This window comes from Telmatherina bonti (assembly GCF_933228915.1).
Source record: "Telmatherina bonti genome assembly, chromosome: 17".
Taxonomy (NCBI): Eukaryota; Metazoa; Chordata; class Actinopteri; order Atheriniformes; family Telmatherinidae; genus Telmatherina; species Telmatherina bonti.
This window is the reverse complement of record NC_136615.1, coordinates 20703117-20730591: the sequence shown is the minus strand read 5'-3', so window position 1 is coordinate 20730591 and position 27475 is coordinate 20703117. Positions and strand designations below refer to the sequence as shown.

At 38.7% G+C, this 27475-nt stretch overlaps 4 protein-coding genes across 8 annotated transcripts; 1 reads left to right on the top strand and 3 right to left on the bottom strand.

Annotated features, from left to right (window-relative positions):
* Positions 1 to 238: 238 nt before the first annotated feature.
* Positions 239 to 4520, bottom strand: LOC306768559 (uncharacterized protein). 4 transcript variants are annotated; one of them, XM_079256967.1, is made up of 13 exons: positions 4435 to 4520; positions 2625 to 2678; positions 2514 to 2540; positions 2269 to 2319; positions 2137 to 2175; positions 2028 to 2048; positions 1916 to 1951; positions 1784 to 1819; positions 1634 to 1666; positions 1531 to 1545; positions 1407 to 1445; positions 1286 to 1318; positions 239 to 328 (listed from the first exon to the last, which is right to left on the bottom strand). In XM_079256967.1, the coding sequence occupies exons 4-13, from the start codon at positions 2312 to 2314 to the stop codon at positions 315 to 317; spliced, it is 312 nt and encodes a 103-aa protein (XP_079113093.1). In that variant the 5' UTR covers positions 2315 to 2319; positions 2514 to 2540; positions 2625 to 2678; positions 4435 to 4520; the 3' UTR covers positions 239 to 314. The 4 variants fall into 4 exon arrangements, with proteins under 4 accessions (XP_079113093.1, XP_079113094.1, XP_079113091.1 ...); XM_079256968.1 differs by lacking the exon at positions 1531 to 1545 and having other exon boundaries at positions 1407 to 1456; positions 1630 to 1666; XM_079256965.1 differs by lacking the exon at positions 239 to 328 and having other exon boundaries at positions 1103 to 1318.
* A 3091-nt stretch (positions 4521 to 7611) lies between these two features.
* pcyox1 (prenylcysteine oxidase 1) lies at positions 7612 to 11352 on the bottom strand. Its single transcript, XM_079256572.1, has 7 exons — positions 11231 to 11352; positions 10906 to 11049; positions 10157 to 10363; positions 9883 to 10057; positions 9575 to 9786; positions 9337 to 9489; positions 7612 to 9247 (listed from the first exon to the last, which is right to left on the bottom strand). Exons 2-7 carry the CDS (start codon positions 11024 to 11026, stop codon positions 8577 to 8579), a joined length of 1539 nt encoding a protein of 512 aa, XP_079112698.1. The 5' UTR covers positions 11027 to 11049; positions 11231 to 11352; the 3' UTR covers positions 7612 to 8576.
* A 491-nt stretch (positions 11353 to 11843) lies between these two features.
* fam136a (family with sequence similarity 136 member A) lies at positions 11844 to 13650 on the top strand. 2 transcript variants are annotated; one of them, XM_079256758.1, is made up of 4 exons: positions 11844 to 11915; positions 11984 to 12097; positions 12189 to 12329; positions 12962 to 13650. In XM_079256758.1, the coding sequence occupies exons 2-4, from the start codon at positions 12011 to 12013 to the stop codon at positions 13148 to 13150; spliced, it is 417 nt and encodes a 138-aa protein (XP_079112884.1). In that variant the 5' UTR covers positions 11844 to 11915; positions 11984 to 12010; the 3' UTR covers positions 13151 to 13650. The 2 variants fall into 2 exon arrangements, with proteins under 2 accessions (XP_079112884.1, XP_079112885.1); XM_079256759.1 differs by having other exon boundaries at positions 11864 to 11915; positions 11994 to 12097.
* Positions 13651 to 15032: 1382 nt separating this feature from the next.
* gmcl1 (germ cell-less, spermatogenesis associated) lies at positions 15033 to 23905 on the bottom strand (the record flags this gene model as incomplete). The annotated part of the gene is made up of 14 exons (XM_079256275.1): positions 15033 to 16256; positions 16369 to 16456; positions 18060 to 18205; positions 18309 to 18384; positions 21815 to 21884; positions 22024 to 22164; positions 22254 to 22344; positions 22464 to 22548; positions 22722 to 22787; positions 22883 to 22995; positions 23119 to 23216; positions 23299 to 23395; positions 23481 to 23604; positions 23730 to 23905. The coding sequence occupies 14 exons, from the start codon at positions 23903 to 23905 to the stop codon at positions 16116 to 16118; spliced, it is 1512 nt and encodes a 503-aa protein (XP_079112401.1). The 3' UTR covers positions 15033 to 16115.
* Positions 23906 to 27475: the final 3570 nt, after the last annotated feature.

Sequence of the window (27475 nt, the reverse complement as noted above, 5' to 3'; positions counted from 1 at the left end):
TAAAAATTGTGGTTATGCATACGAAAATAAAAATTTGTAAAAAAGTTGAGTTGTCCTTGTCGTTTGTTTACATTTGGTGGAACACTATGTAGCCAACATCACTGATTGGGACCATGGCTTTGAATCTGGCCTTGCTGTAAGATAAAGTATGTCATGTGAGACCCTTTGCATAAAACAGTTGTGAAATCTTGGAGCAAATGACAAAAGGAGACAGGTTATACAGACAGGTGGGATTATTCCCCCTTTTATTGGTGCTAATCTCAAACAGCAGGTGATGAGTCAGCGGTAGGATTCACGTGCTGTCGTGCTTTTTTTCACTCCAAAACATCTGTGAGGCAGGAACAGAAAGGATTCCTTTATGCTAGCTTCAAACATCACAATGCAGTAGTTTTCCAGAGCGCTCTACATGAATCACATCACCCAGGTTTTTATGACTCACCACTCCCGAGTGGGAACCAATGAATTATGCCTCTGTGTGTTTTTCTGCCCCACTACGGTTAGGCACATAAACAATGCTTAATCCCTGAAGGTAGGGATTTACTACAAAAGCCTAAATTTCATTTACAAACTACATGAGGATTTACTCCCATAATTTGAATTTTTCAATCATGGCTTGAAACGATCTCAATGATGTATCAGCAAACTTGAACCAAAATCAGTTTGAAAACAATCCTCAGTTTTGGGAAGGAACAGTGCATCCTAAGCCCTAAAATAGCCAGTAGCAGATGAAAGGGTATAAATCAAGCACAATAAGTACCTGGGGACAGCTGTGTCTGGGTGCCCTGGATTCTTGTCCTACATTTACACATATGCAAGGAGGCTACATTCAAACAAACAATCCTTGCAGCTTAGTTTTTAGATCAAATCAATGTAACCCAGCTCTTTGGTGACTTAAACACCTCGTCTGAAAAACACTTTTGGACTGTTTAAACTGGTACATTATCACTGAGTTACATATTTGAAATCCCTCCAGAGGAATTTTTATAAAAGACTCCAAACATGGTCTGTAAAAGTTTCTGACACTATTTAAATCTAGCTAAGACTGGCTCTGACCAGATCTGTTTTTCCTTCTCTGCCTCTTTTTGTTTGTTTTTACTGTCTGGTTCATTGCATAACCCCCAATTTAGATTTTACTGCTTTGCTCTAAACGGTCAACCACATCTTGTTCCTGCAGGTAGTTCTGAAACAACCTCAAAGAATGTAAAATACAATCTCTGATCTGGGCTCATTGTCTGGATTATACCAAATGAACAATCCTACAAAAACATAAATATTTGTGTGTCACCTTGTTCCTTGTGCAAATCTTGACTGACTTCATCTGGAGGGAAAAAAGCATAATAAGGGACATTAAAACTCGCAATTTCATTTTCTGAGGACTTAGTTTTGTTTTTTCCACTCAGTCTTACCCAAGCTGCTCACTGTCTCTGTCACTGTCTCATGGTGCTCTAGAAAGGTTCTTCATTTTGTCAGACTGTTGCATATCATTCATCTTTAGAAAACTTCATAAATGAATAAATGGGAACAGCTTACCTCGCCTTTGTCTGCCTGTCATAAACATTAAAGATAGAAATTAACAATGTCTGAAGAGCAGAAGTTGAAATAATGAGTCTAATATGTCATTTCATGCACTCACCCTGAGTTTCCTCACTGGACTCAGACTCCGAGTCTGCATGTTAAGAGAAGTAATTGCAGCCATTCAGACATTTCCAGCTCCATGTGACCATATTTTTTAAAAACTGTGTTTTACTGTCACCTACAGGCTCATGCATGAACTTCCTCTTACCATCATGTGCTGTGGTGTCAGAGTTGCCCACACCCTCTGTGAAAGAACAAAGTCACATTTACGCAATGCCAAATGCAGTTCAGAGATAAACTCACGTTCACCTCAAGGCATAACATGATGTTTTTCAGAAACCTGTGTTGTCATCCTCAGTTGCAACATGCTCCTCCACTGTTGAAATATTTAAACAGGTAAATCGGGTGTTAACGCCAAGTCATAAACCAATGTTTGTTGAACTGGGACTTACCAGATTCATCATGAGCAGCCCCTGTGAAGGAAAGCAATAGAAAGAGTTGCATTACTTAGATATGAGCTGTCAGTTTATGAATAAGTCAATGTTGTGTGTTTACCCTCACTTAAATAGCGAGTATCATCTTCATTCTGTTCCTCTGTCACTTAATAAGTAGAAGCAAGCAGAAGCATTTTTACATCTTCACAAAAGTAGATGGTTTACGTCATTTATTTTCATCTCGGAGTTCTAAACCTACCATTGACCTGGGCTTCCTTGGCCTTTTGAGCAGCTTCAAACTCCATCAGATCTGAAGACACAAAAGCGATTAAATAAAACACAAGATCAAATAAAAAACTGATATATTGGTAATGAAATAATACACAGACATATGCAGATGAACTTGCAGATATTAAGCAGTTAACAAAACAGGTGGTATTTTTTTTAATGTACATGTTAGTTGTTTTTTTTTCATTGATGGTAAACTTGACCAGTGTAGTTTACCTATTTTCTGTAGTTTGGTCAGCCCATCTGCAAAAACAGAATCTTTCAGTCATGCAACTATTGTCATCATGAACATTAATGTTGTCATTATTGATAAGAATAATTATTCACCATGCTGAGCACTTTTTTCCTCTTTCTCTGGAGATTCCAGGGATGCTGACAGTGCTGTAAGTTAACAGGACTATCAGGTTTCATATTAATTCATGACAATATTGTGCATTTGGATAAAAAATAGCACTTAAAAAAAAAATCATGCACATCATAAAGCATAATTATCTAAAAAGAAACAAAATAATAACATTTTGATCATTAACCATCATTAATTGGTACCACATGAAGTTTCATCATGCCTCAAAATCCACAACTCCTCAACTTACCAGTGTGGACCGCTGCCACAGCAAGGAAAACAAATATTGGCACTAGATATCTCATCTCGGCTGCAGGTTCGGTTTTCGGGAGATTTGGGGTGGTTTGAACATGGGGTTTGTTGTTGTGTCCTCTTATATAAATCTCTAATCAGATCACATGTTTTTCATGGACTGGCAGCTCTGGTACCATTGTCCCTCCCTACCTGAGAGGACAGCTTGGAGATGCAACATGAGACAGATCTATCCTTATTCAGTTTGACAATAGCATCCATTGTGCTTAGGTCACAGGGCCTTTATTTGGGACGTCTGATGAAAAGGGACTCCATGTATCAGAGCCGAAAACAATGTTTCTTTTTAGACATGGAAACAGTGACTTCACAATACAGATTTGGCAAATAAATGATCGGTCACAATGTTGCTCATGGAGACAATTCCTCAGTTTATAACACAGATCCATTATTATTATTATTATTGTTATTATTATTATTATTATTATTATTATTATTATTATTATTATTATCTTGCTTGACATGAGATTTAGCATGTCATCAATTCAGGACTGACACAAATGTGTTAAGTGAGTCTGGACTGCAGGCAGGCCTGTTCAGACTACAAGCAAAGATTGGAATTTGGCTTACTGACACCAGCAACACCTTACCTGTAGAGAATGACATCATTAAGGAAGTGTAGAGCTTTCATCTTAATTATAACTGTACTACCACATTATAACAAGATAGTTCTATTGTAAAAAGGTGAAACTATCACATTTTATGTGATAAATGTATCACACTTTTTCCATTCTAGATTGCGCCATCTGATGGCAGCAATTTGTAGTAGTTCTGACTTGCTATCTTGATTTTCTTTTTAAAGTACAAACTCTTCTCACATAGATATTACCTCAAATCAGAAATGTTTTTCTGAGGATTTTATGCCAGTTCGGAGGGTGTGCTACAGTGAAGATTTTTCTGCATATTTTTGGCTCTTTCAAGACTTGTTATGATGAGTCTCCATGGCAACAAAAGACTTGTTTACGATCGGGATCAACTGAATAAACTCTCCCAAATCAGGATTATCAGCGAAACGACACATCAAATCCCGATGGAGTTGAAAAGAAAGACAAAAGGATGTATAGCCGGAGTGAGGCAGAGGAGAAAGCGATGGAGATTTAAACCATTTTTACCAACCGTCCTCATGGGTAATGTGAGATCGCTAGCTAACAGAACGGACGAGCTTGAGACGCTAACATGGTCTCAGAAAGAACCACAAGAGGTGCCTCTCGAAAGAACACAAAGAGTGCAGTATTATGTACTTCACCGAGACATGGCTGCGTGGACACATCCATGACTGTAATGTTTCTTAACCGGGCCTTAAAACGGTCCATGCAGACCGCAGTAGACAACACAGCGGAAAGCTAAAGGGTGATGGAATTGCAGTGCTGGTTAGCCAGCGTTGGTGTCATCTGGACATGTTACTGTCAAGGAGAAGATATGCACGAGGGACATCAAACTGTTAGCTGTGAGCTTCCCTCCATATTATTTACCCAGAGAGTTTACCTGTGTTATTCTGGTAGCGGTTTATATGATACCTGGTACCGCACTAGACACAGCATGTGACGTCATCAGCTCCGTTGTTGCTCGGCTAAACACAGCATCCAAACTCATTCATGGCGATCTCCGGAGACTTCAACAATGTCTCCCTCTCTGCAACTCTCCCAACTTTCCAACAGTTTGTCAGCTGCTCCACCAGAGAAAATAAGTTGTTAGACTTATTTTATGCAAATATGAATAATGGATACAGTTGTTCTGCCCTGCCTCCTTTAGGAAGATCTGACCATAATCTGGTTCTTCTCACCTCCACCTACAAGCCCATTGTTCAGCAGCAACCAGTCATCACAAAGACTATTAAAATCTGGTCTGCTGAAGCTGAAGATGCTCTTAGAGGAGGTTTTGAGGCTGCAGATTGGAACGTCTTCTGTGAACCTCATGGTGACGACATCAACGCCATGACTGAGTGTGTGACAGATTACATAAACTTCTGTGTGGACAGCATCTTCCCAACAAGAACAGTGAGGTGCTTTCACATTACAAACTGCATTACAGTTAGCATATCGTAATGGACTTGAGGTTGAAGATGCCATCATATACCTGCTCCAGAGAGCACACTCTTATTTGGACCTGGCAGCTTTCTGAGGGTCATGTTCTTTGATTTCTCAAGTGATTTCAATACCATTCAGCCTGCTTTGTTACGTGAGAAGCTCCAAAAATTCCAGATGGATACCTCCACAACTACCTGGATCTATGACTACCTCACAAACAGACCCCAGTTTGTGAGACTGAAAAGGTTGTGTGTCTTAGATGAAGGTCAGCAGCACTGGTGCATCACAAGGAACTGTCCTCTCACCATTCCTATTCACACTGTACACCTCAGACTTCCAGTACAACTCTGAGTCCTGTCATGTGCAGAAATACTCTGATGACTCTGCAGTTGTGGGGTGTATCAGTGATGGACAAGAAGCAGAGCACAGAGAACTGGTCAGTCAGTTTGTTAAATGGTGTGGTGACAATCATCTCATATTAAATACCAGCAAAACAAAAGAGATGATTGTTGATTTCAGGAGGAACAAGAATAAACAAAGCACTGTTTCCATCCTGGGAGAGGAGGTGGAGGTGGTGGAGGAATACAAGTACGTTGAGAGTTCAGTTGGACAACAAACTGGACTGGAAATACAACACTGAATACATCTATAAGAAAGGTCAGGGCAGACTCTACTTCTTTAGGAAGCTGAGCTCTTTTAATGTCTGCACCAAGATGTTGCATATCTTCTATAAGTCTGTTGTGGAGAGTGCAGTCAGCTTTGCAGCCATCTGCTGGGGTAATAGCATCAGAACCAGAGACCTGAAAAGAATCAACAAACTGATCAAGAAAGCTGGTTCTGTGCTTGGAGTAACTCTGGAGCCGCTGGAGCTGATTGTCCAAAGAAGAATGCTGCACAAGCTGATGAAGATGATGGAGGATTCTTCACATCCTCTCCACAACACAGTGAAGAAACAACAAAGTGTGTTCAATGAGAGGCTTCTTCAGGTCCGATTTAAGACTGAAAGAGAGAAGATCGTTCTTGCCAGCAGCCTCCGGAACAAGACCTCCTCAAGTTAATTATATACGACAACATTGAATTTCCCTTTGGGGATTAATAAAGTATTTTTCATTTCATTTTAACGTTGTATGTTTTCACTTGGTAGTTAAGGTATAATTAAGATGACAGCTCTACGCTTCTGTAATGTTTTTATTTTGCTTTTTTTCCTTTTATTTTCTTCACAAAGTTGTATTTACAGATGGACTCTAGTGTTCAGTGTCAAGTGTTTTCAGAATGTGGAGCAGTAAACTCTCATGGCTTGGTAGTCGTGCCATTTTCTGCTCCATGCATTGCATGCTGCATTTCCTTTGAAGTCTGTCATCAGTCCTACAATAGTACATACATGCGGTAAAAAAATGTAGTACACACACTTACAATTATCTGCAAGTGTGTGTTACACGCTGCTTTACCTATGAAACATGCCTTGGTCCTTGAGGCAATTCCTGACTGATGTCATTAACAGGAAGCTAAAGAAAACATTCATTCATCCATCCATCCATTCACTCACTCACTCACTATCCTAACTGCTTCATCTGATTCAGGGTCGTGGGGAAGCTGGGGCCTATCCCAGTAGTCTTTGGGTGAAAGGCAGGGTACACCCTGGACAGCTGGCCAGTCCATCGCAGCAAAAGAAAAACATTTGACATTAAAACCAGAAGTTGAATCAATTACTGTTTCATTTGTATTTTTCTCCACTTAATCATACCAAATCTGCTCACTGTCTGATGAAGCTCTTGAAAGGGACTCACATTTGATCACTCTTACATTTTGTCTGAATCTAGTTCAGACATTTTATTTTTACTCTAAGTGAAGTGATTCCTCGTCTTGATAGTAGTCTGTACATTTTTAAATCATAAACAATTGGAAATATAGTTAGACCCCTCAGTTTTCTGTAAATCTGTAAAAACTGACCAATCAAAACATTTGGGCCAAATTGAAGTTGTTCATTTTTTATATTTGGTAAGCTTCTTCACGGCTGAAAAAATGCAGGAAGCACGTCTCCAACCTGGCTCGGTTTATTTGGGTGGGGTTTTCCTCTCGCTAAACAGCCGAGAAAGAGAAAATCATTGGTGGAAAAAGCTGTGAACTAGAAAAGCACTTGGAGAGCGCAAAACTCCGCCACGGCCTTTAAAAGTTCCTGGATCCAAACGGTGATCTGGATCACAACCAAAATTAAACCTGTTCTTCCTTTTCACAATTCAAACAACTCATAAAATTTTAGTTAAAAACTGTCCATAACTTTTTGAGTTATGTTGAACACAAATAGATAAACGCCAGTAAAAACATAACCTCCTTGGTGGAAGTAAGCAAAAAATTCCTGGATCACGCAATGAGCAAAACCGGAGGGGGAGGAGCCAAGACAGGGTGCCACTTTCACATCTTGCTAGCTCCCCAACATTACCTACCCCAGCTTTAAATAAGATGTTATTGTCTCCTTACTCCATCATTACAAGGATAAGATTGACTCTGCTCAGTTGCCAAAATTAGACAAATATTAGCAAAATCTCAGCACTTTATTTTGACGGGGTTTCAGTACAATTCAAATTGAATTAACTGTGAAATCAGTGTGTAAACCTGAAACCTGATTAAAGTGCACAATTAATATTCTCGCCAAATGTGAGAAAAAAAACAAAAAAACAACCAGAAGCTCTTCAGCAATTAACAAACTATATTTGTTGTGCCAGAGTAGAAAAGAAGAATCTAAAAGTAAAGCCCAGGTATAGAAAAAAGGGTATATTTTAACAAAATGAAGTCTGATAAATCATAGGGGTTTAATACTTTCACCTTTTAGTTCACATACTGTATCAAAATGCTGCAGAAACATGATAAAATTGGTCCTGGTGGCCTGTGATCAATTAAAAAAAAAAACAAAAAACAACGGAAAAACCTAAAAGACAAAGAATTTCTTAATTGTTTCAGACAAGCAAGTAAATGGATTAATCTAAGGCACAACCACATTTTTAAAGGTAGATTTATGCAGTTTTCTGGTGTGTAGTGAGATTACCCTGCTTAGTTATATATTATTAAAATTAGTAGATAGGTGGTCAAAAATCACTCAACTTTACAGTTTATAGTGGTCTGAGGAGGTAGCAAGACTGGTAAGTCATCTAAAGAAATGCAAACCAGTCAGCAAAAAGACATGAATATTATTCATCACCACATAAAACCAACTAAAGAGTGAACACAGACTGAAACACAGACTTGAAAACTATGTTCATAGCACAACACACAACTATAAACTTAAGAAAAGAGGCGAACTTGTGTCCACCTTTCAGTGCAGCTTGGCTCACAGTGTTCAGCAAAGTAGTTTTTTTTCTAAATTAGTTGTGCTGCTTCTGGTATTGATTATTTCAGGTTGACTGTGGTTACAGTTGTTTTTTCCCTTCAACAGTTCAAAATAAAATGTCACAATTAGCTGTTGCAATTAGTGATTAAAAAAGGGCTTCAAAATTATTTTTACTTTGGTCAGTGCAGTGAATGATCATCAGACTGACATAAAGGAAGAGCTTGATTGCCTGAGTTTAATCGCTCTTGATTTGATTTCTCTATAGTAGTCACTTTTCAGAGTTCTCCTCTCAGTCGTGTGTGTAGGTCTTCCTGGTCAATCTTTCCCATCTTTTGGTGCCAGCGATTATGTGCCAGCAAAGCCACGTTCCTGCCAGCGATGGCACTCATCTCCATGGCACTAGCTGCCCACTCCACAGCGTTGAGGTAGTACAGTCGGTTGTGAAGGATGAAAGGAGGGGTTTTGCGGTGCGGAGGACGGTAAGTGGGGTAAGCGAGCCATGGAGTCTCAGACACTGTATCATATGAGAGGAAAATGTTCTGCAGCTGTTCCTGTGTCAGAGAGCCGGGGGAGAACACCTTCCAGACTTTGGTCTGACTCGCAGGGGGTCGCTTGTAACCATCAGGTATGTGTACTGGGTCAATGGAGCTCAGGCTGTTGATGACGCAGCCCTTCGTGTCCATGGTGAGAATATCAGACACTGTGAACTCTGAGGCTGGCTCCGTCGTTCCCAGGTAGGACATGTTCAGCATGCCATGGACCAAAGTGGCCACAGTCTGATGGTAACGACCCGGGTAGTGAGATGGGATTGGAGGGGAGAAGCCTGAAAATGCAATGTCAGATTTTCCCTGATGAAGTGGCATTGCAATGACAACAATGTCATACAGAGAATGTGCTGCGCCCGATTCTCCAACATAGTTAATCTCATAGAAACTAGCTGTGGTTCCTGAAAACAAGAATGAGGGGAAATTAGGATGAATACATGACATTTAACAGAGAACAGCTGTGTGCTGAATCAAGCAACATAAATGGTACCTGTCTTTGATGGCCGAGCCTTGAGTGAAATGGAAGTCACTTTGGCATTGATAAGCTCACTTTTACTGTGGTAGAGCAGTCCTGTGCACACCCTCTTATTGCCACCATCTACTGCCCACAGCCCTGAATCTGCACCTGCTAGTGACACCGCCCCTACACAACAAAACCGCACATTAACCAAACCTTACTATCACCATAAATTCCCGCAGCATTTTCTGTTTAATGTTGTAAAACATACCCACAAAGCCATTGATGCGAACGCTCTGGCCGTAGTTGACACGGGTAATGGGTGCGACAATGTCGTTGATGAAGACCTGTGAAAATCCTTCTCCAATCATGGTTTCCTCCAGAGTCTGATTCATCAGGGTTAGAAAGCTGTCACCTCCCATAGCATGCAAGAGCCTCTCCACACTGGAGAATGAGTAACCGAACTGCTGATACTGGTAGATTCTGTCAATGATAGCATTAATAGTGTTGTAAGGACACTAGACAGAATAAGAAGCAGTAATTCTCATTTGAAATGACTTAAAAAGGAAGCCTTTTCACCTCATAAATTTATCCAAAACACTCTCCACCCACATCTGCATCCTAAGAAAATTGAGGCCATACCGCCAAAGCAGACGCAAGAAGTTAATTATAAACCAATTACTCTCTTCGAAAACAAGCTCTTTTCCATCAAAGATTGCCATTTTAGAGCTGACATCTTTTCTTGGAGGAATACCTGGTAAAAACAAAAAAAAAAGCTGATTTCCATTTACAAATGATTCAGAATTCAACCATTCATGTTATATGAGCGTGCAGCTTAACAGATGAACATTACCTAATCTTTCAATGAAGTGTTTCATGTGCAGGTTCAGAGGATGGATCACAGAGCCTCCTGTCTCATACTCATAATCTCCAATCTTCACTGTCGCTAGTCGCCCACCAACACTGTCAGATTCAAACACGTCGATCTTGACACCAGGTCCAAACTCTTGCCTCAGGTAAAATGCTGCCGCTGTTCCACCGATGCCTGCTCCAACCACGGCTGTTAAAGAGATGGAAAAGACATCAATGTGAAACCTCCATGCCGGCTTGCAACAGAATAACAGCTTTTTAAGAGGTTTGAGGATGTGGGCAAAAACTGTATTCCTGCTCCTTTTCATACCAACAGTAGCTGAGATAAGCAGCTGACCAGCTGTGGGTTGGAAGTTTTACCATCCACAATCTGAACAATGTGGATATACATTTTAAAATGGGACTGAAGTTTCTGTGTTGGGTAATAATAATCCTTTTTAATCTACCATAGAAACTTTTTTTTTTCTTTAAACAAGTGCATGGCAGTAAAGGCTGATTAGAAATTGGAAAAAGTTCTTAATCGATATCTAGGTTGATGAAAATCTCGCGTGAATTCTCGCGAGAAAAGTTTTATTATGAATAAAGTGTCAGAAAAAGCACTTTTAATTTTTATTTATTTATTTATTTATTTTTTTGTTTAATAAGTTTTTAAACCGTTATTTAAAACCCGTTAGAGGACAGTGGGTACATGAAAAGACCAGGTTATGACACCTTTAAGATTTGGTTGCTTACCTATATTTTTGGGCTGCTCTTGCAGCTCTGGAGCTGAGGCCAGACCTCTCCTCCCAGACTGCCAAAGCCCGAGGAGTAGCAGGGCTCGCAGGGACAGCGTGCGCACACTCATTGCAGGCATCTACAACTCCAACCTCAAAGCATCTGGACATTAGAAATAAGGGAAGCATTACAAACTTCAGTTACCTCAATCAGAAGCGCAATAGTTCAAAATAATAAAATGATTAGCTAAACAGTTTACACAACCGACTGAGCACTGAAATGTCTTCTGTGGACTTCGGAGTTAATTCGTGTTCACTAGTTTCAAAGTCTGTAAAGCTCTTACGCTTTAAATCCAGAGGTAGCTTCTACAAAGTTCCGCTTCAAGATAACTTTACACCTTGATGAAATTCGCTTCTGACAACTTAAACACAAACAACAATTCAAGGAGAAGCTTTATGAAAACCCTATAATTATTAGTAACTAACTAAACTAGTTTTAGTCGTTGAGTCACGACGACGCAGCGCCGCCTGAACGTCACGCAGCGTTTCTGCACATTTCCGGTCACGCTGACGTTTCCAGTAAAAAAAAAAAAAAAACCAAAACAAAAAAGTCCACAGATGCTTTCAGTAAACTTTCATACTTCTCTAAACAATGTGTATGACACATACAGAGTGAAAAGCAGCCATAACACCCAATATGGTTGTTTTTAGACTAAATATTGTTGATGTGGTTGTGTGTTAGCCATTAAGTGTTTATTATTTTCCCTTAACCTGGTAAATTAACTGGTCTAGGTACAGCACAGAAATGTTTAACTCTTTAATTACTGCTTGTGATATCACTGTTTACGTGATATGAAATTAGTGCCGTTGACGACATAAATGATGCGGATGAGCCTGGCGGAAGTTATTCTGCTTAGGATGCGGAAGAAAATCGGAAGTGACGTAACCCCTTATCATCTTGAAACATGCTTGAATGGAGGTGACCTTAGTTGTTAGAAAATAGTAAAGAAACTAAACGTCCGCTTATACGTGAGTGCTGTTGTTACACGTCTCTAGTCCAGATAGGTTTACATGAAAACCCAGTTTCTACTTTGTAGTTTGTTAAAGGTGAGGAGCGAGCAGAAATGGCAGAGGCACATCAGACACGCGTGCAGAATGTAGTCGAAGAAATGGTCCAAAGTCTGGAGAGGGAGCACATCCGTAAGATGCAGGTTGGTGTCGTGTCTGCGTGAAACTAGCGATGCAGCTCACGTGCTGTGCCGTGTTTGTCGGTATGATTTGGTGTGTGTGATCCTGCTGCAGGGTCGCATGTTCAAGTGCAGTGCAGAGTGCTGTGATCGCCCCACAGACTCCATGACCCAGGTGCATCAGTGCATTGAGAGGTGTCACACTCCTCTTGCACAGGCTCAAGGATTGGTCACTTCAGAGCTGGAAAAGTTTCAGGTGAGGTGGAAACAAACATCTCTTCAGTGACAAGGTCGTTAACCACAAAACAAACCAGTAAATGTTCTGGTTCTGGGACAGCTTCATTTATACAAATCTCTCTATTATAATGCCCATATTTTGACTTAAGAAAACCAAGACAACACCCATCACACGAGCATCAATTTTATCAAATCAAAATTTATTTGTATAGCACCTTTCATACATAAAGTAACGGAAAGTGCTTTACATATATTAAAACAAATAAAACTACACATAATCATTATACACTATACAAACTTTTTGAATAATGCTGTATGTTTTTTTTGTTTTTTTTACTTTTTGTTGTAGTTAGGCAAACAATTGTTTTTATATTGAAAGTATATTCTATAATTGTGGGGAAAAATAAAATTTTATTTCTATATGTATGGTGCACGTAGCAGGATTTACAGATACGTTTTTTTAAAAAAGGTTTTTGAGTTATTTCTATTTTTAATGTTCTTGTATACCATTTAGCTTTTGAATGTTATGAAACATTTATATTTGTGTTTTATTAACTTTTTTAGTTTAGTAGTTAAGTGCCTAATTTTGACTGCTGGTAAGATTATTTTTTTTAAAGCTTAAGACGTGTAAACTCTTCTTGCTTTCCTCAGGATCGTCTGACCAGATGCACAATGCATTGCAATGATAAAGCAAAGGATCTTTTTGACTCCGCTGCAAAGGAGCCAGCTGTTCGATCGTTAATGGACCGCTGTGTGGGAAGTTGTGTGGATGACCACATCAACCTCATTCCCAGCATGACCCGAAGACTCAAGGAGAATTTGGACTCTATACCACAGTGAGGAGTAAGACAGCTGAGCTGTTTTCACATAGAGCAGTGCAGCGTTAGAGGTCTGAGGAATTGAGGGCTTGAACCATAAAATATGTAGAGTAATGAGTGACTGTCCATCATGTGAGATTTGTTACTGGAGTTGAAGGTTTTTTTAAATGTTAGATTTTGATTTAATTTAAGATGAGGGAAAGAAATTCAGGAAGACATCTGGTGTCATGTTATTGTGTGAATCTGCAGTGAAACTAACACTGCAGAGGCCTACTGGTGCGCATTTTATTAACAGTCCATTTATTCAGATTTGATGGGAGTATGCTATTTCAAACTGTACACCATCTCACCATTGTACTTCAGATTTTATATTCAACTTTTCTTGGCAGTCAGATTTGATATTGTTCACTGTTATCAGCTCTATCTCTCACCCCCCATACTGTCTTTGTCATTGTGAGTTTTTTTGTGTTTTTTTTTCTCTACTTCACATGGTCAGATCTGTATGTCAATTAAAAATAAACATCTCAAAAACAGAAGACAAAGAAATGATATTTTTGTTGCTCTGTTTTTTTTAATGACAGGAATATTCTTAAACATAGTACAGAAAGGCAACACAAGGTGGCAACCTGAGGAATGGTGTAAAATTGTACAAAGTGTAAAACACTGCAAACATGATGTGCATCTTGCAGCCAATTTCTACAGCTCCATCCCTACAGAAATTAATAAAATGTTTCATCTTCATTTGATAAAATCACACATGAATGTTTTAATAATGCAGGAGCCGGGCCACATGAACCGGGTCTGTAATGAAGTATAAACCCCAACATTGAAGTAATTCCAATGCTGACAATAACTGGTAGAAAGAAACTGGAATATTGTAACTTTCATGACTATACATGAGTTGGTTTTTTTTTTAACATAAATTCATAAAAAAAACTCACAAATAGAAATCTTTGACCAGGATCATTTTTAACCTTTAAACTTAATGTTGAGACTTTACAGCAAGGACCAGATTAGATTTTGGAGGTGATCCAACCAATGACAAAAGCGGCGCCTCCTACACACTGATTTTTGAACCATCCATAAGACTGAAGCAAAATAGTTTTATCAAGCTATATTTGAATTTCTTAAAACTGTCTTTGTCAAATCCTTTATCTTGTTCTTTACAGACTCCATTACATAAAAATGTTTATGAAGCATTGTCTGTGAAATGAGAACGATGCACGCACAACTAGTCCAATGTATAGACACATCTAACTGCTGAATATAAATGTGTAGATGTGTCTAAATTTAGCAGGTTTTACAGTGTACGCAGTAAATGAACAATGTGTATAAAAGGCCATCACACCAAAGTGATAATATCAATACTTGTCAAGTATCTGAAGAAAACAATACATTAATGTGTAACTGTATGACAAACTGATTGTAACAAGAGGATTGTGTCATAGCACCATAGCCCGAGTGAAAGGGCAGTTTTATTGGCAGCGGAGAATTATACGTTTCTTTTGCAAATAGTTACATTCTTAAAAATACAAAGGAGGTAAAAAAAATAAAAATAAATAATGGCCAAATAAAAACAACTTAAAATTTGAACACAAGGACAGTCAAAGTTGCAACTATACAGACAAGTCCTCCAGAAAAATCTGGAGTTAGCATGATGTCTGATTTACAACCGAAAATCCTCGACTTCTTTTCAAAACTATATGAGGTAACAGATTTACAAGTTAAGAAAACAAATGTTGGAAAACGTGTGTGTGTGTATATATATATATATATATATATATATATATATATGTAGTAGATGATAACTTTATACAGCAAGGTAACTGCAATGCTTCTTCATACTTTGATCCATGAAGTCTAAAAGCTTTGTTTATGAGTCATACGTAAATGACATTGTGTCTGTTTAAGCTGAATGACAATCTAGCTGGGAAAAACTGCAGAAATCCTGTGGAAACCTGAAATGCATTTAAGTGTTAAGCCTAAAGAAAAGACAGCAGCAATCATAAAGACCCCAAGATTTAAGAGGAAAGTTTACAGAGAAGTCTGACTTGACCTCACAACGCTACTTCACTCAGTATTGTTACATTTCAGAGTTTTTGTGCATCTGGTTTGTAAATAAACTAATGGAAACGTGAGCGACTTCTGACTGAGTGAAACTGATGTATCAAAAGAAAACAGCTGGAAATCTTTGCTTTTTACTGCTTCAGTCAGCTACTTTTCTTCATTTCAACCGTGGTGTTTAGTCACTATTGGCTGCAGGTGGGCAACTTTATGAAACAAGCTGATTAACCCCAAATCTGAGGCACATTGTCAGTTTCATCCTCAGTCAAATCTGGAATTTTATTTTGAGAAATCCACCACATTAACACAGAATTTATGTTTGTCAGAGTCTATTTAAACTGTTAATGTATCTGATGTGAGTAAAGCCTGACAAGTGTCTGAAAATGGTTCACACTTGTTGATTTCACCTTGTGGTAACTCCACCCTCCTGATGTTCCCATGTTTTAAAAGGATAATGCCCTCTTACATGCTAATTAACAAATAGAGGGAAGATTCATTAGGTGTAGTTTTAAAAAAAAAAAGAACCAGAGATGTCTTACCCACCCAATTTATCATATTGAAGCCACAAAGTCTTCAAATTCCGTCGACAGCAAAGATTTTCCATCTATACAAGTGATTCAGCATCCCAGAACAGAGAGTTGATGGCAGAGTTCAGCTGCTTTGACAGAAAATGACGGTCCGATCCCATCAGAACACTGATGAGTCTGTATAATAATAAACCCCTTGCATCCAAAACAAACTCAATATGCCAAAAACTGCCCACAGAGATGTAAAACAGTTTCTGTAAACATCTCAATGAGCAACTGAACATGCAGACGATGTGTCCAATGAGTGTTAAATGTGGTGGACTGTACATACAAACTTACACCAGTGTCTCTTTATTACCAGAGGAATGGTAGCAGTTAATGGCCGTTGAGTAGGCATCAAGAAGCACAGCGAGAGGTGCTGTCTTGTTCTGAGGAATCTGGACGGTGGTCTGCATGTGGTGATGTATATAGGAAGTTACAGCACACGTAGAGGGGGAATGACAGCAACCGGCTATCCAGGTTCATTACCACATACTCCTGAGAGATTTAGCAAAAAGGAGAATTAAGCAAATTTACAGGCTGTACTGTCTGAACAGTGATGACCCACCAGTGAACACATATTCAGGCTACTGCCGCTGTTCTCACTGACCTGGTCTTTCTCAAGCGTGAGAAGCTGGTAACCTGTTGAGCGACTGCAGACCAGTTTACCTCGACTATCAAAGGAGGCTAGACGTAACCTTCAAAATGGAAAAAAAAAAAAGAGGACAGGTTAAAATGGAGTTAATTTTATATTGGGTTAAAATATTTTTAAAAGATAAAGAGTTAAAGTAACTTTTTGGGAATTAGTCTTTTCTGCTTTCTTACTAAGAACTGCGGTGAAAAGTTGAATACTGCTCACACAGCTTTAAAAGCATCTGCTGACTGGACAATTTCAGCATTTTTTTTTCTTTTGCTATAAACCTGCCTTTGTCCACACTGTGGTTGTTAAGGCGAGGCCACCACGACAACAGCTGAGTACACTTCATGCATACAAAACTTCTGCTGACACAACCCAGCCAGATTTTTCCTCCCAAACATTTCATTTTTTGTTTGAATTATTTAAATGCTTGGGTTATTTATTCACAAAAGCTCCAGTGTCATGCTGGTGGGTTATTTGACTGTACAGTTTCTCTGGTTTAACTAGATGAGGAGCATCCCACTGAGACATGGTCATTCCAATTTTATGAGATGGCTGGAATTTTATTCTGAGCCCAATTATGGTGGGAAAAGTGCAGGAAATCCATCTTGAAAATGTATCTTGGTAGCTATCTCAAGTTAACCAGATTCCTAACTAAATGGGTCGGAGGGAAGTGTAACCATAATTTCAGAGTGGACTGTAACACATAAACCATGTTTCTATACAGTCTCCAGGAAAATCTGATTAAAAAAGAGAAGTTAAACTAACCAATTTAATTCATGGCTTCATTACGAGTTCTGTGGTGTGACCAAAGCAATTAACGTTATTAGATGGTCATTACATCTGTTACCTTCCTAACTAATCTCATACATAGCTTCCTTTTCTGTGCAACACCACAGTTTTAAATCTGTGTGATTCTGTCAAAATACAGCTGAAACTGCTGGGAAACTCAGTTAACTTTTTGGTGCTGGCATTTTATCATTTTACTTTGGATCTCAAACTAATCTAGGAAGTGCTACATCTGGCTTTTTTCTTTTGGTTTTCTAACAGAAGATCATTTCAGACAATGAAAACTACTCACCCTAATCACAACACCCCAGATGCATGTGTTTTTTCTGGAGCTGAAGCACATTAATTCACTGCATTTGGCAATGTCTCCAAATCCAGACATTTTGGACGGAAGCGCTTTAGTTTATAATCGGTGTAATGATAAACCGTTGCTCCATTTGTTACTTTGGAAAAGTTCTCTAATTGAGCTAGGTAAATAAAATGAAATTCTACCCATTAGATGCAAAATACAACATAGCTGAACCCAGGAAATCCATTGACAATCTGTATCCTGGTTGGCTGCATTGTCAAAAAAAACTTACTTTTGTTGAAAAATTCCACCTTTAAGAACATAAGGAAGATAAGTTTTAATTATTTTTATTGGGGCAACACATACTTAATTATCCCTATATTATGATGAAATGGCAACTGATTTTTTTACTGCCTCTTGGACAACCTTAAACCAACTCTGGACTGTTGAATTACATTACCATGGATATTGGTACAACTTCTTCTGGGAGTGGAAGCTCAATTGTGACATTTTTAGGAAATATTCAAAGCTTCTTAAACACATTTTGTTGAAACTGCACAACCCTGAGCAAGCGTGCCACTCTGACCTGTATGCCAGATGTCTCCGAGGCTGTAGGCTCACAGCGCCCCCACATGGCTGACTGAGTGTATTCCTTTTAAACACTATGAAGCGATTTGTGTAGGTCACCAGCAGGTCAAACCCAAAGTTGAAGCCTGTCCATCGCCAGCAATACTAACACGGATAAAATAGCAGTTATTGTTTTTACAAAGTATAAAACTTATTACTTAAACTAAGTGGGATCATTTGTCATTGTAACAGTGGTGGGTGAACTCACATCTCCATCTTTACTCAGTTTCCTGCCACACCTCATACTGCTCAGCTCAAACTCCTCTTTGTTAGGCTCCTGAGGACTACAAATACAAAGATGGTTTTGATTTCAAAACATCATATCACTAACATATGCTCACATGTATCAAATCAAATCAAACTTTATTTCTTGAGCACTTTTCATGCCACGGGCAACACAAAGTGCTTTACAGGATAAAATCAAGTCATAAGGATTAAAACAAACAGTGGATAAAAGGCATTTAAAAGTAATAGACACAAGCTCTTTCCACACACTCACACACAAACAAGGACATAGAGCAAAGAACCCCCCCACACCCACCCACCCACATTCCCCGAAAAACATCATACCCTGAATACTGTCTCTTTAACTGAATTCTGGTTAATAAAATAACTAAAAACATTAAGTGATAAAAATTCTGACTTGGTGCTGATGTGAGGAAACAATACGTCAGGATCCATCCACACCAGGAGCCAGTCCCCCGCATGCTCATAGGGGCCGCTGCCACAGGAACGCACAACTCCCAGGCAGCAAAGGGGCCACCCCGCAGCCGTGAAGCTGCAGTGCTGGACCCCGCGCCACCCAAACAGCAGCGGTCGTCATGACAACAGCCCCCAGACCAAACAGGCAGGGCCCCCAGCGTGCTGGATCTCCATAAGGAAAACACTGGAGTTAAAACCAGAAGATGAACAACCTTAAGAAGCAGTAAGAAATAAGCAACAATAAAAGAAAATATACATATATACATAAAAGGACTTCACAATAATGTATTAAAAATAAGAAATCTAATAAAACAATTTAAAAATAAATAAATAAATGAAGTAAATTAAGATAAGTAAATAAAGTAAAATAAAATTCAGTTAAATGCTAAGCTAAAAAGGTGTGTCTTGAGCCTCTTCTTAAAAACATCAACAGTCTCTGCGGCCCTGAGGCTCTCTGGCAGGCTGTTCCACAGTCAGGGACCATAACAATGGAAAGAGGTCTCACCGTATGTCTTAGTTCTGACTTTAGGAACCACTAAAAGGCCGGTACCAGAGGACCTCAGGGTCCGTGAAGGCTCATAATTAAAAAGAAGGTCGGATAAATAAGAAGGCCCAAGACCATTAAGACATTTATAAACAAGTAAAAGAATCTTAAAATCAACCCTGAAGCACACAGGAAGCCAATGCAGCGATTTTAAAACTAGTGTAACGCGTTCCCGCCCTTTGGTCCTCGTCAGAACTCGTGCCGCTGAATTCTGTAGTAATTGTAGGCTGGAAAGAGACTTTTTAGGAAGACCAGAGAGCAGGGTGTTACAGTAATCTAATCTACTGGATATAAAAGCATGCATCAGCACCTCTGTGCTGGCAAGAGAGAGAAATGGACGGACTCTGGCAATATTTTTTTAGATGATAAAAACCTGTTTTTGTTACATTTTTTATGTGTGGAATAAAATCCAGCTCAGAGTCAAGAAGAACACCCAAATTTCTCACACACTGGGAGGGATTAAAATGTTGTAATTTTGATAAAAGGATCTCTCTCTTGCCTTCAGGACCGATAATTAAAACTTCAGTTTTGTCCTGGTTGAGCTGTAAAAAGTTTGCTGCCATCCATGACTTTATATCTGAAATACAATTTAAAAGAACATTTAGTGGCTCTAAGTCATTAGGGGACACGGCGATGTAAAGCTGTGTATCATCGGCATAGCTGTGAAAATCAACACCGTGTCTCCTGATGACGTCCCCAAGTGGTAACATATACAGGTTAAAAAGTAACGGGCCTAAAATTGATCCTTGGGGAACCCCACATTTCATTTCATAGGTTCTTGAGTAGCATGTATCCATTCTTACAAAAAATTGTCGATCCAAGAGAGAAGAATGAAACCACTTAAGAGCAATCCCTGAGAGGCCCAGACTTCTGAGTCTGTTCAATAAAATCTGATGATCTACTGTATCGAATGCGGCACTAAGATCCAGTAGAACAAGAACAGAAAGTTTCTGTGAGTCCAGGCTAGATTTAAGGTCACTAACAATCTTTAAGAGGGTCGTCTCCGTACTGTGGTTAGTCCTAAAACTAGACTGATATTTTTCTAAAATGTTTTGTTTATTCAAAAACTTGTGTAATTGAGTAAAAACAACTTTTTCTATTATTTTACTTAAAAACGTTAAGTTGGATACAGGTTGGTAATTATCAACCATGTTTGCATCTAAGCCACTCTTCTTCAGAAGGGGCCTTACCACCGCCGTTTTAAAAGCAGAAGGGAAGACACCCATCTGAAGAGAGTAGTTTACTATGTCTAAAAGTTCACACTCAAAGAAACCATAAAAAGTTTTTAAAAGCGATGTGGGAATCGGGTCTAAAAGGCAGGTTGTTGGATTTAGCTGGGAGAAAACTCGACCAAGCATCCGTACATCAACCAGAACAAAACTCTCCAGTGTTTCCTCAGATAAAAACAATGTTTCAGATCGATTAAAATCAACATTATGCTGAGATAAAAGATTGGATCTAATAGCATTGATCTTACTTCTGAAGTGGTCTGCGAAGTCCTCACATGCAGCGTCTGATGGCTGCAAGGAAGACTTGTTACTATCTGTGTTCATTAAAATATCAATGGTTTTAAAAAGAAATTTTTTATTATTTTTGTTATCTGTGATGAGGTTTGAAAAATAGTGTTCTTTCCAGTTTGATTTTGTTATTATAAATTTTAAGTTGTTCCTTTAAAATATCCTGATGGATTGTTAGTTTTGTTTTCCTCCATTTCCTCTCTGCTCTCCTGCAGCTTCTCTTTTACTCTTTTATTTCCTCATTTCTCCATGGTATTCTGAATTTAGTTCTTAATATTTTTGTTTTAACTGGAGCTGCTGAGTTAATTGCAGACTTTAATTTGTTGTTAAAATGGTCGACGATAAAAATCACTTGATGCAGGAAAAATCTGAGCAGGAGTTCCAGATAAAATATTAATAAAATTTGCAGCCACTTCAGAAGTAATATATCGCCTCCTCACAGTCCTCACCGAAGCGTCTTGTTTTATAGAGCTGGTGATGTTAAAAAACACACAGTAGTGGTTTGACACAGCCAGGTCAACAACAGAGGACACACCAGTGGTCAGGCCATAAGTTATGACCAAGTCCAAGGTGTGTCCTCTGTTGTGGGTAGGCTGTGTAACATGCTGTTTAAAACCCATACTGTTTAAAATGTTTAAAAACTCTCTGGCATAAGGATCACCACTGTTATCAATGTGAAGGTTAAAATCACCAGTTATTAAAATCACATTATATTTAAGATGTATGGTTGATATGAAATCAGAAAATTCTTTAATAAAACAAGAGGGAGGATTTGGTGGCCTATAAATAGTGCTGATAAAAACAGGTGGATTATTGACAACAAATGAGTGTTGTTCAAATGAAGAATAGCTTGTACCAAATGTATGTAGCATGTTGATGTACCATCAACATGCTACATATTGCAAAATAAATGTCCAAAGGCTCTATAATGGTTTCGTCTTTGATACTCACCCATTGTCGTTGTCGAATTCAGTTCGAAGCATGGCAAACCACTGAGTTTTGTACATTGCTGTTAACCACTCTAGAACATAAAGTGTAAACATAAATTTCAACTTGCAAAAACAGGGCAGTGATATCTTAATATTATTATATAATGTAGGAAAAAGCACGTTAAGCAGACAGTATCTATAATGGAATTATGTTTGCCAGAATCATATTACCAGGGGGCAAAATGTTGTCTCTCTCCAGGATTCGTGCAGATGCAAGATCATTGATAATATACTGGAGGCGGACAAGCTTGAACACTGAGCGAAAAGGCGCGCCTTCCTCTGTGTCCAAAAATGGTTCTTTCTCACACAGGTCTACAGATTAGCATTGAGGTAGTGTGAGATTACAAATGCAAAAATGTGAAGATATGAAAGTACAGTTTAACAAGGTGAATCTATATAACCTGTCCTGCGTTTGCAAAGCCAGGCATCAGCATCTGCTAGAAGCTGCTTGATGGGGCCGTCCCAGGACAGATTGAGCTGCAGAAACATCCACTGCAGAAACACATCAAGTAGCCAATAAAAATTGAGTTTCGCATTATGTTTTTTTTTTTTTTTTTTTTTTAAATACATGGGAAGTATGATGTGCATCATGTGAATGTTTCCCTTTTTACCTTTTTCAGAGCAGTGTATACATCCATCTCTACCTGCATGACAAAAAGATCTGAGGACTGAATGAGCTGCTCCATCACCTCAACCCTGCAATATAAAGAGAATAGAGGATGGTCACTATTTTACGACAACTGATGCAACTGATTGTTTCCTCGTTGTTGCCTCACAAGGCATGACATAAACCAAATGGAAAATTTTTGGAGGATTAAACATAGAGCCTTATGAATAGAAAGATGTAAAAACTGTAGAATCACACTTACCCAAGTTCTTTCATCAACTCAACATTTTGGTGAGTCATCAGATTGTTAAGAAGCCACTCAAGACACCTGCAAGAAGGAACACAGATGTGGGGAAAAAATGTTTATAAGGAAATTAAAAAAAAACCCAAATATATCTGATGTATATAAAAAAAAAATCTGACTTTTTCATGACTGAATCCAGGCCATATATGCTAGCACAAGCATAATAGCCACACACGGTCTTTGCACTGATGTTTTCCTTCATGCTTTCACCGCACTGCTGGATCAAGCCATCCTGTCAACAGTAACACACCAGAGACTTTCTTAGGTTGTCTACTAAAATAGAGCTACATTCGTGCTTAATAAAGATGGTCACTTCACATGTCAGAAAGGAAATTAGTTTGTTTCATGTACTGACCAGCTGCAGCATACAAGCAGCAGCAAGAATACTGACGACCCTGCTGGGCTTGATCAGGACATCGTCCCGGTAAAGGGAGCCGAAAACAACTTGGAGTGCTGTAACAACAAAGGAAATGTAAGAATTGTCAGTAAAATAGAGACATGCTTACAGAAGATTTCAGTGTTCTGCTGTTCTCACCCTCCGTATCGATGTTCTGGTCTGGGATCTCCAAGTTGATTTCCATCATGCTGGACTCCTTCCAAGAGCCACTAAACATACTGGAGAAATACCCTGACTACAAAGGGAATAGTGAAAATAAACAAGGTCATACCCAACAATAATACATGATTGCCATAAAATACTTTGTGTCTTTGCACTACCTGACAAAGGTAGACTTTGTGGAGGTTCCACTCCTGTCCCAGTGCACAAATGCGAATGTCACTGTTTTCTCCATTAAGAAATAAAGTCTGATAAATGTATCTTGAAGTGCTTTTCAGTTTCTTCCTGCATAAATAAAAACAGTAAAGAATAAAATAAGATAAGAAAATGAACAACTACATGAAGTAGTTAATTGATAATGATAAATAAATTACATTTGACTCTGAATTAAGTTCTTTGGCTGGACTTACCTACGAGGTGTGTCTAATAAGGCATCATCCTCCTCTTGCTCACTTTCACAGTCACACTGAGCATTTCGTTTCCTTTTCTTACAGTCACAATCATGTTTACGGCTGCTGCTTGTTCCCTCTGCAGCCTCTTCCGGTCCCTGAGGGGAGGACTGGAACCTGCTGCCCAAGCTTCCCATCTCTCAAGAGAAACAGACAAATAAATAAAAATACTTCAGTCGTATTTGGACTTTTTCTGCTTCAGAGCACTCTCATTTGTATTCTAGAGGTCTGTGGAACACTACTAGAGGCCTGGAAAAACTTTCCTCCCAATAAGTCTGTTAAATTCTCAATTAATTTTATAGCAATATTATCTGTTCCAATTTTCGATATAAATGACCTAATGTTATCCATATTCCTTGTGCAACCATCATTAAACAGAAAGGCCCAACTTGGCACATTGACTGGTCATAATAAATGGGTAAGTAGTAGCAGTAACAGATCATCTCTGTCATCAAATGTACAGTTAATTATTCATTATTAACCACTGTGAGAAAGTTTTAATCTCCTCACATTTAAAGCCAAAGAGTCTGATGTCGGTGTTAGTTCTCATCACACACGAACCAAATGTTCAGCTTATTTACCGAAAATAACGACTTGGCCGACTTACCTGAATGTTAGCAGATCAAACTGAGGAATAGGTAAAGGATTAATGTGGACTATAAACACAGCTGTTCATCTCCAGAGCAGTTCAGACGAAGACGAGCCAGTAAAGAGGGGAGCTAACCTCAGAGCTAGCTTAGCTGCCAAATTTACAAACAAAAACACGTATAAGAGCAATAACAGCCTTTCTTCTGATCACCTGCTACCCAGCAAAAGCCTCCAGACTGTAAAACTACATTTGGTTGCAGTTACATTTTGCTTAATTAGAATAAATGAGGACCCAAAGAGAAGAGGTGATGAGATGCTACACTCGAAATAGGTGGTCGCTTTTGTTGTACTTCTTCTCCTGTTGGTAGCGCTGACTGTACGGCAGCAGTGCTCTATCGCGCCCTCTGTGAGTACACATATTAATTACATCTGTGTGGTGTCAACGTGGACATTTTGTTACTCAACAGACCCGCCTTTGTTATGCCTTGCACGCAACTAAAAACATCCTCATTTTTACTATGTAAATATCTAGCTAATCGAGTAACTGACTCACTGACTGAGTGACTAACTAACAAAAAAGTCCACCTCGTTGAGTGACTAACTAACACCTCGTTATTTAAGTCTGTATGCTGCTGATTGCAGTTTTGTAAGAAATGTATTGCAAAATTGAAAACTGATTGTAAAGTGCTCAATTCATTTTCCCAAAGTCTTTATTATCAGGAAATCAAAATCAACAAAATTAAATGCAAATACTTTGCTTAGTCTCTTATCAGTTGAATAGTCTGAGCTAATGATGTTTTTATGTTCTCATGAAGCTCCACCATCAGTCCATTGTTCTACAATTGACTAATAAATGTATAAGTGTTAATTTGTTTAAATTTTTTCTTATTCTCCTTAATTAAATGTCAACTCATAGAAAGTGTCATGTCCACAGTTATCTGCAAAAGTTGTAAAAACAAGAATGGCATTCATTTTGACAGTCAACAGAAATTAATCAGAAATGATAAACTTAAGAACCTTTGTGAGAACAGTTTTGTTGATAAAGTCAAAGAAATGTGTTCTCAAATATTGGACTAAAGCTTCTGACTATTTAAACAGTTTTTTTTTTTCCAAATAAAATGGTTTCTCGGCATTATATTACTCAAGATAGAGCAGTGATCAGTTTTCCCTTTTACTTCATTCTCTCCTTATTCGTCACACAGTGAAAAACATTTAAAATGTAAAAACACTGATCTGTGTGAACTGCCTTATCACTTTGCTGAGACCTCTAGGTCAACAGACCAAATGATTGCAGATAATGAAAGATTTCATTGACATGACTGCTCTCCAGTGGTCTCCTGTGATATTGAAGTCACAAAGACAAGTTTAAAGAACAGTGGAAGGGAAAAAGTTGTTGCCATTTTAAGAACTAGAAAATACATGCAGCAGCAATGAGTACCACTTAATATGCAAAAAGGCTCAGAGACTTTTAATGTATGACTTTGATATTTCTACATATGGGTTAACATTAGCTTGCACCTCAAGTACCCCTGCCCATTTTTTTTAAGGGTAACCCTAATTTAACACACAGGAATTAAAATAAATGGTTCATTAACAGGCTTTTAAAGAACCTGATGAGAAAGTTCATTAATCTGAATAAGCTGTGTCAGTGTGCATTCAAGACATGCAGGGGGGTGGTACTCGAGGACCAGAATTGGGAAACACTGATCTACACCAAAAATTAATTTAATTTTGTGTCTGGGGAACCTACAGAACCGTAAAGTAAAATTATAGGGCACAATAACTGATGGTCAGCTGTCAAGGGCCGACCACATTGATACCATAGTAAAGCAGACGGGCTGTGGCATCTTCATAGTAAATTGTCCCTTCACACATTGTGGATGTGATGACAAAATCTTTACTTTTGTATTACCCAGATTATTTTGCACCTGTGTAGTCTGGTGCATCTAAGGATCAACTAAATAAATTACAAATTTGCACAGAACAGGGCGGCTTGGTTAGTACTACATTTTCCCATGAGAACAAATCAGTGTGCACCGCCAACTCTCAAGGTTAACCTTAGAAAACAAGCTGGTTTTCAACATTACTAATTTTTTTCATGAACACTGTATTTTCTTCTCAACCTGTTTTAATGTATCATCACACTGTCAGATGTAGATACAGTCAGGTTCACTCTCATTTTACTCACGGCAGTTGATGGCCATATCAAATCAAATCAAATCAAACTTTATTTGTAAAGCACTTTTCGTGCTTAAAAACAATATAAAGTGCTTCACATAATAAAACAATTTACATCAAATAGATAAAACACACACACATACATCCATAGTCCCTTACACCCACCCACAACCACCCTCACCCGTGCTCTGTTAACCCCTATAACAGTTAAAAGAAGACAAATGGCCTGGTACATTTGTACCAGATAAGGAAACGATATCCTCAGGGTGCATCTACACAAAGGGCTACCCCCACCCACGACCACCAAGGCTGTCACCGTGGGGGCCACCCGGGTCCGGGCAGACAGGACCCATGCCACAACTGTAATGCTGCAGCGCTGGATCCCGACTACCCAGACAGGACCAGCCCTCACAGCAACATCCATGCAGTCAGAGCAGGGGCAGCCCTCGGTAAAGAGGACCCCAATGAGGAGAGAACTGGTGTGATAACTACACAAAAGTAATCCAAAAATAATAAAATAAATACTTGTGTGTAAATAAATGTTTGATGTCACCGAGTCCAAAACGAAATACTTTAAAGGGAAAAGTTATTATTCTTGCCATCAGACATTGGAATTGATGGCTAGACTTCCTGGACTCCACTTTAGAGACATTCAATAGACATTCTTTAAAAACCAAAAAATAAGACTGGTTTAAACAAAATTTATTTATTTATTTATTTATTCTTTCATTCATTCATTCATTTATTTATCAAAGAGCAAAAACGTGTACTCCAAAACCAAGGACTCTACCAGGAAATGACGTAAAGGAAGGTGTGGCTTTTACGAAATCAGCCAATAGGCAATGAGTACTTCTTTAACAACATTCCTATCCCTCCCAAACTGTCCTCCTCCACCTCCTCTTTTCTGCCTGTCAAACCCCTGTGTATGTGTGTGTGTGTGT

What these genes read in the sequence shown, in the direction of transcription:
- LOC306768559 (XM_079256966.1), bottom strand. Translation starts at nt 2,314, where the DNA reads ATGGAGTTTGAAGCTGCTCAAAAGGCCAAGGAAGCCCAGGTCAATG. An exon ending in TGACACCACAGCACATGATG is followed by an intron (nt 1,667 to 1,783) that starts GTAAGAGGAAGT and finishes CTTAACATGCAG; the next exon opens with ACTCGGAGTCTGAGTCCAGT. An exon ending in AGTGAGGAAACTCAGGGTGA is followed by an intron (nt 1,457 to 1,629) that starts GTGCATGAAATG and finishes GACAAAATGAAG; the next exon opens with AACCTTTCTAGAGCACCATG.
- pcyox1 (XM_079256572.1), bottom strand. Translation starts at nt 11,026, where the DNA reads ATGCCTGCAATGAGTGTGCGCACGCTGTCCCTGCGAGCCCTGCTACTC. An exon ending in AGAGCAGCCCAAAAATATAG is followed by an intron (nt 10,364 to 10,905) that starts GTAAGCAACCAA and finishes TCTCTTTAACAG; the next exon opens with CCGTGGTTGGAGCAGGCATC. An exon ending in GTTTTGGATAAATTTATGAG is followed by an intron (nt 9,787 to 9,882) that starts GTGAAAAGGCTT and finishes TATCATTGACAG; the next exon opens with AATCTACCAGTATCAGCAGT.
- fam136a (XM_079256758.1), top strand. Translation starts at nt 12,011, where the DNA reads ATGGCAGAGGCACATCAGACACGCGTGCAGAATGTAGTCGAAGAAATG. An exon ending in AGCACATCCGTAAGATGCAG is followed by an intron (nt 12,098 to 12,188) that starts GTTGGTGTCGTG and finishes ATCCTGCTGCAG; the next exon opens with GGTCGCATGTTCAAGTGCAG. An exon ending in CAGAGCTGGAAAAGTTTCAG is followed by an intron (nt 12,330 to 12,961) that starts GTGAGGTGGAAA and finishes TGCTTTCCTCAG; the next exon opens with GATCGTCTGACCAGATGCAC.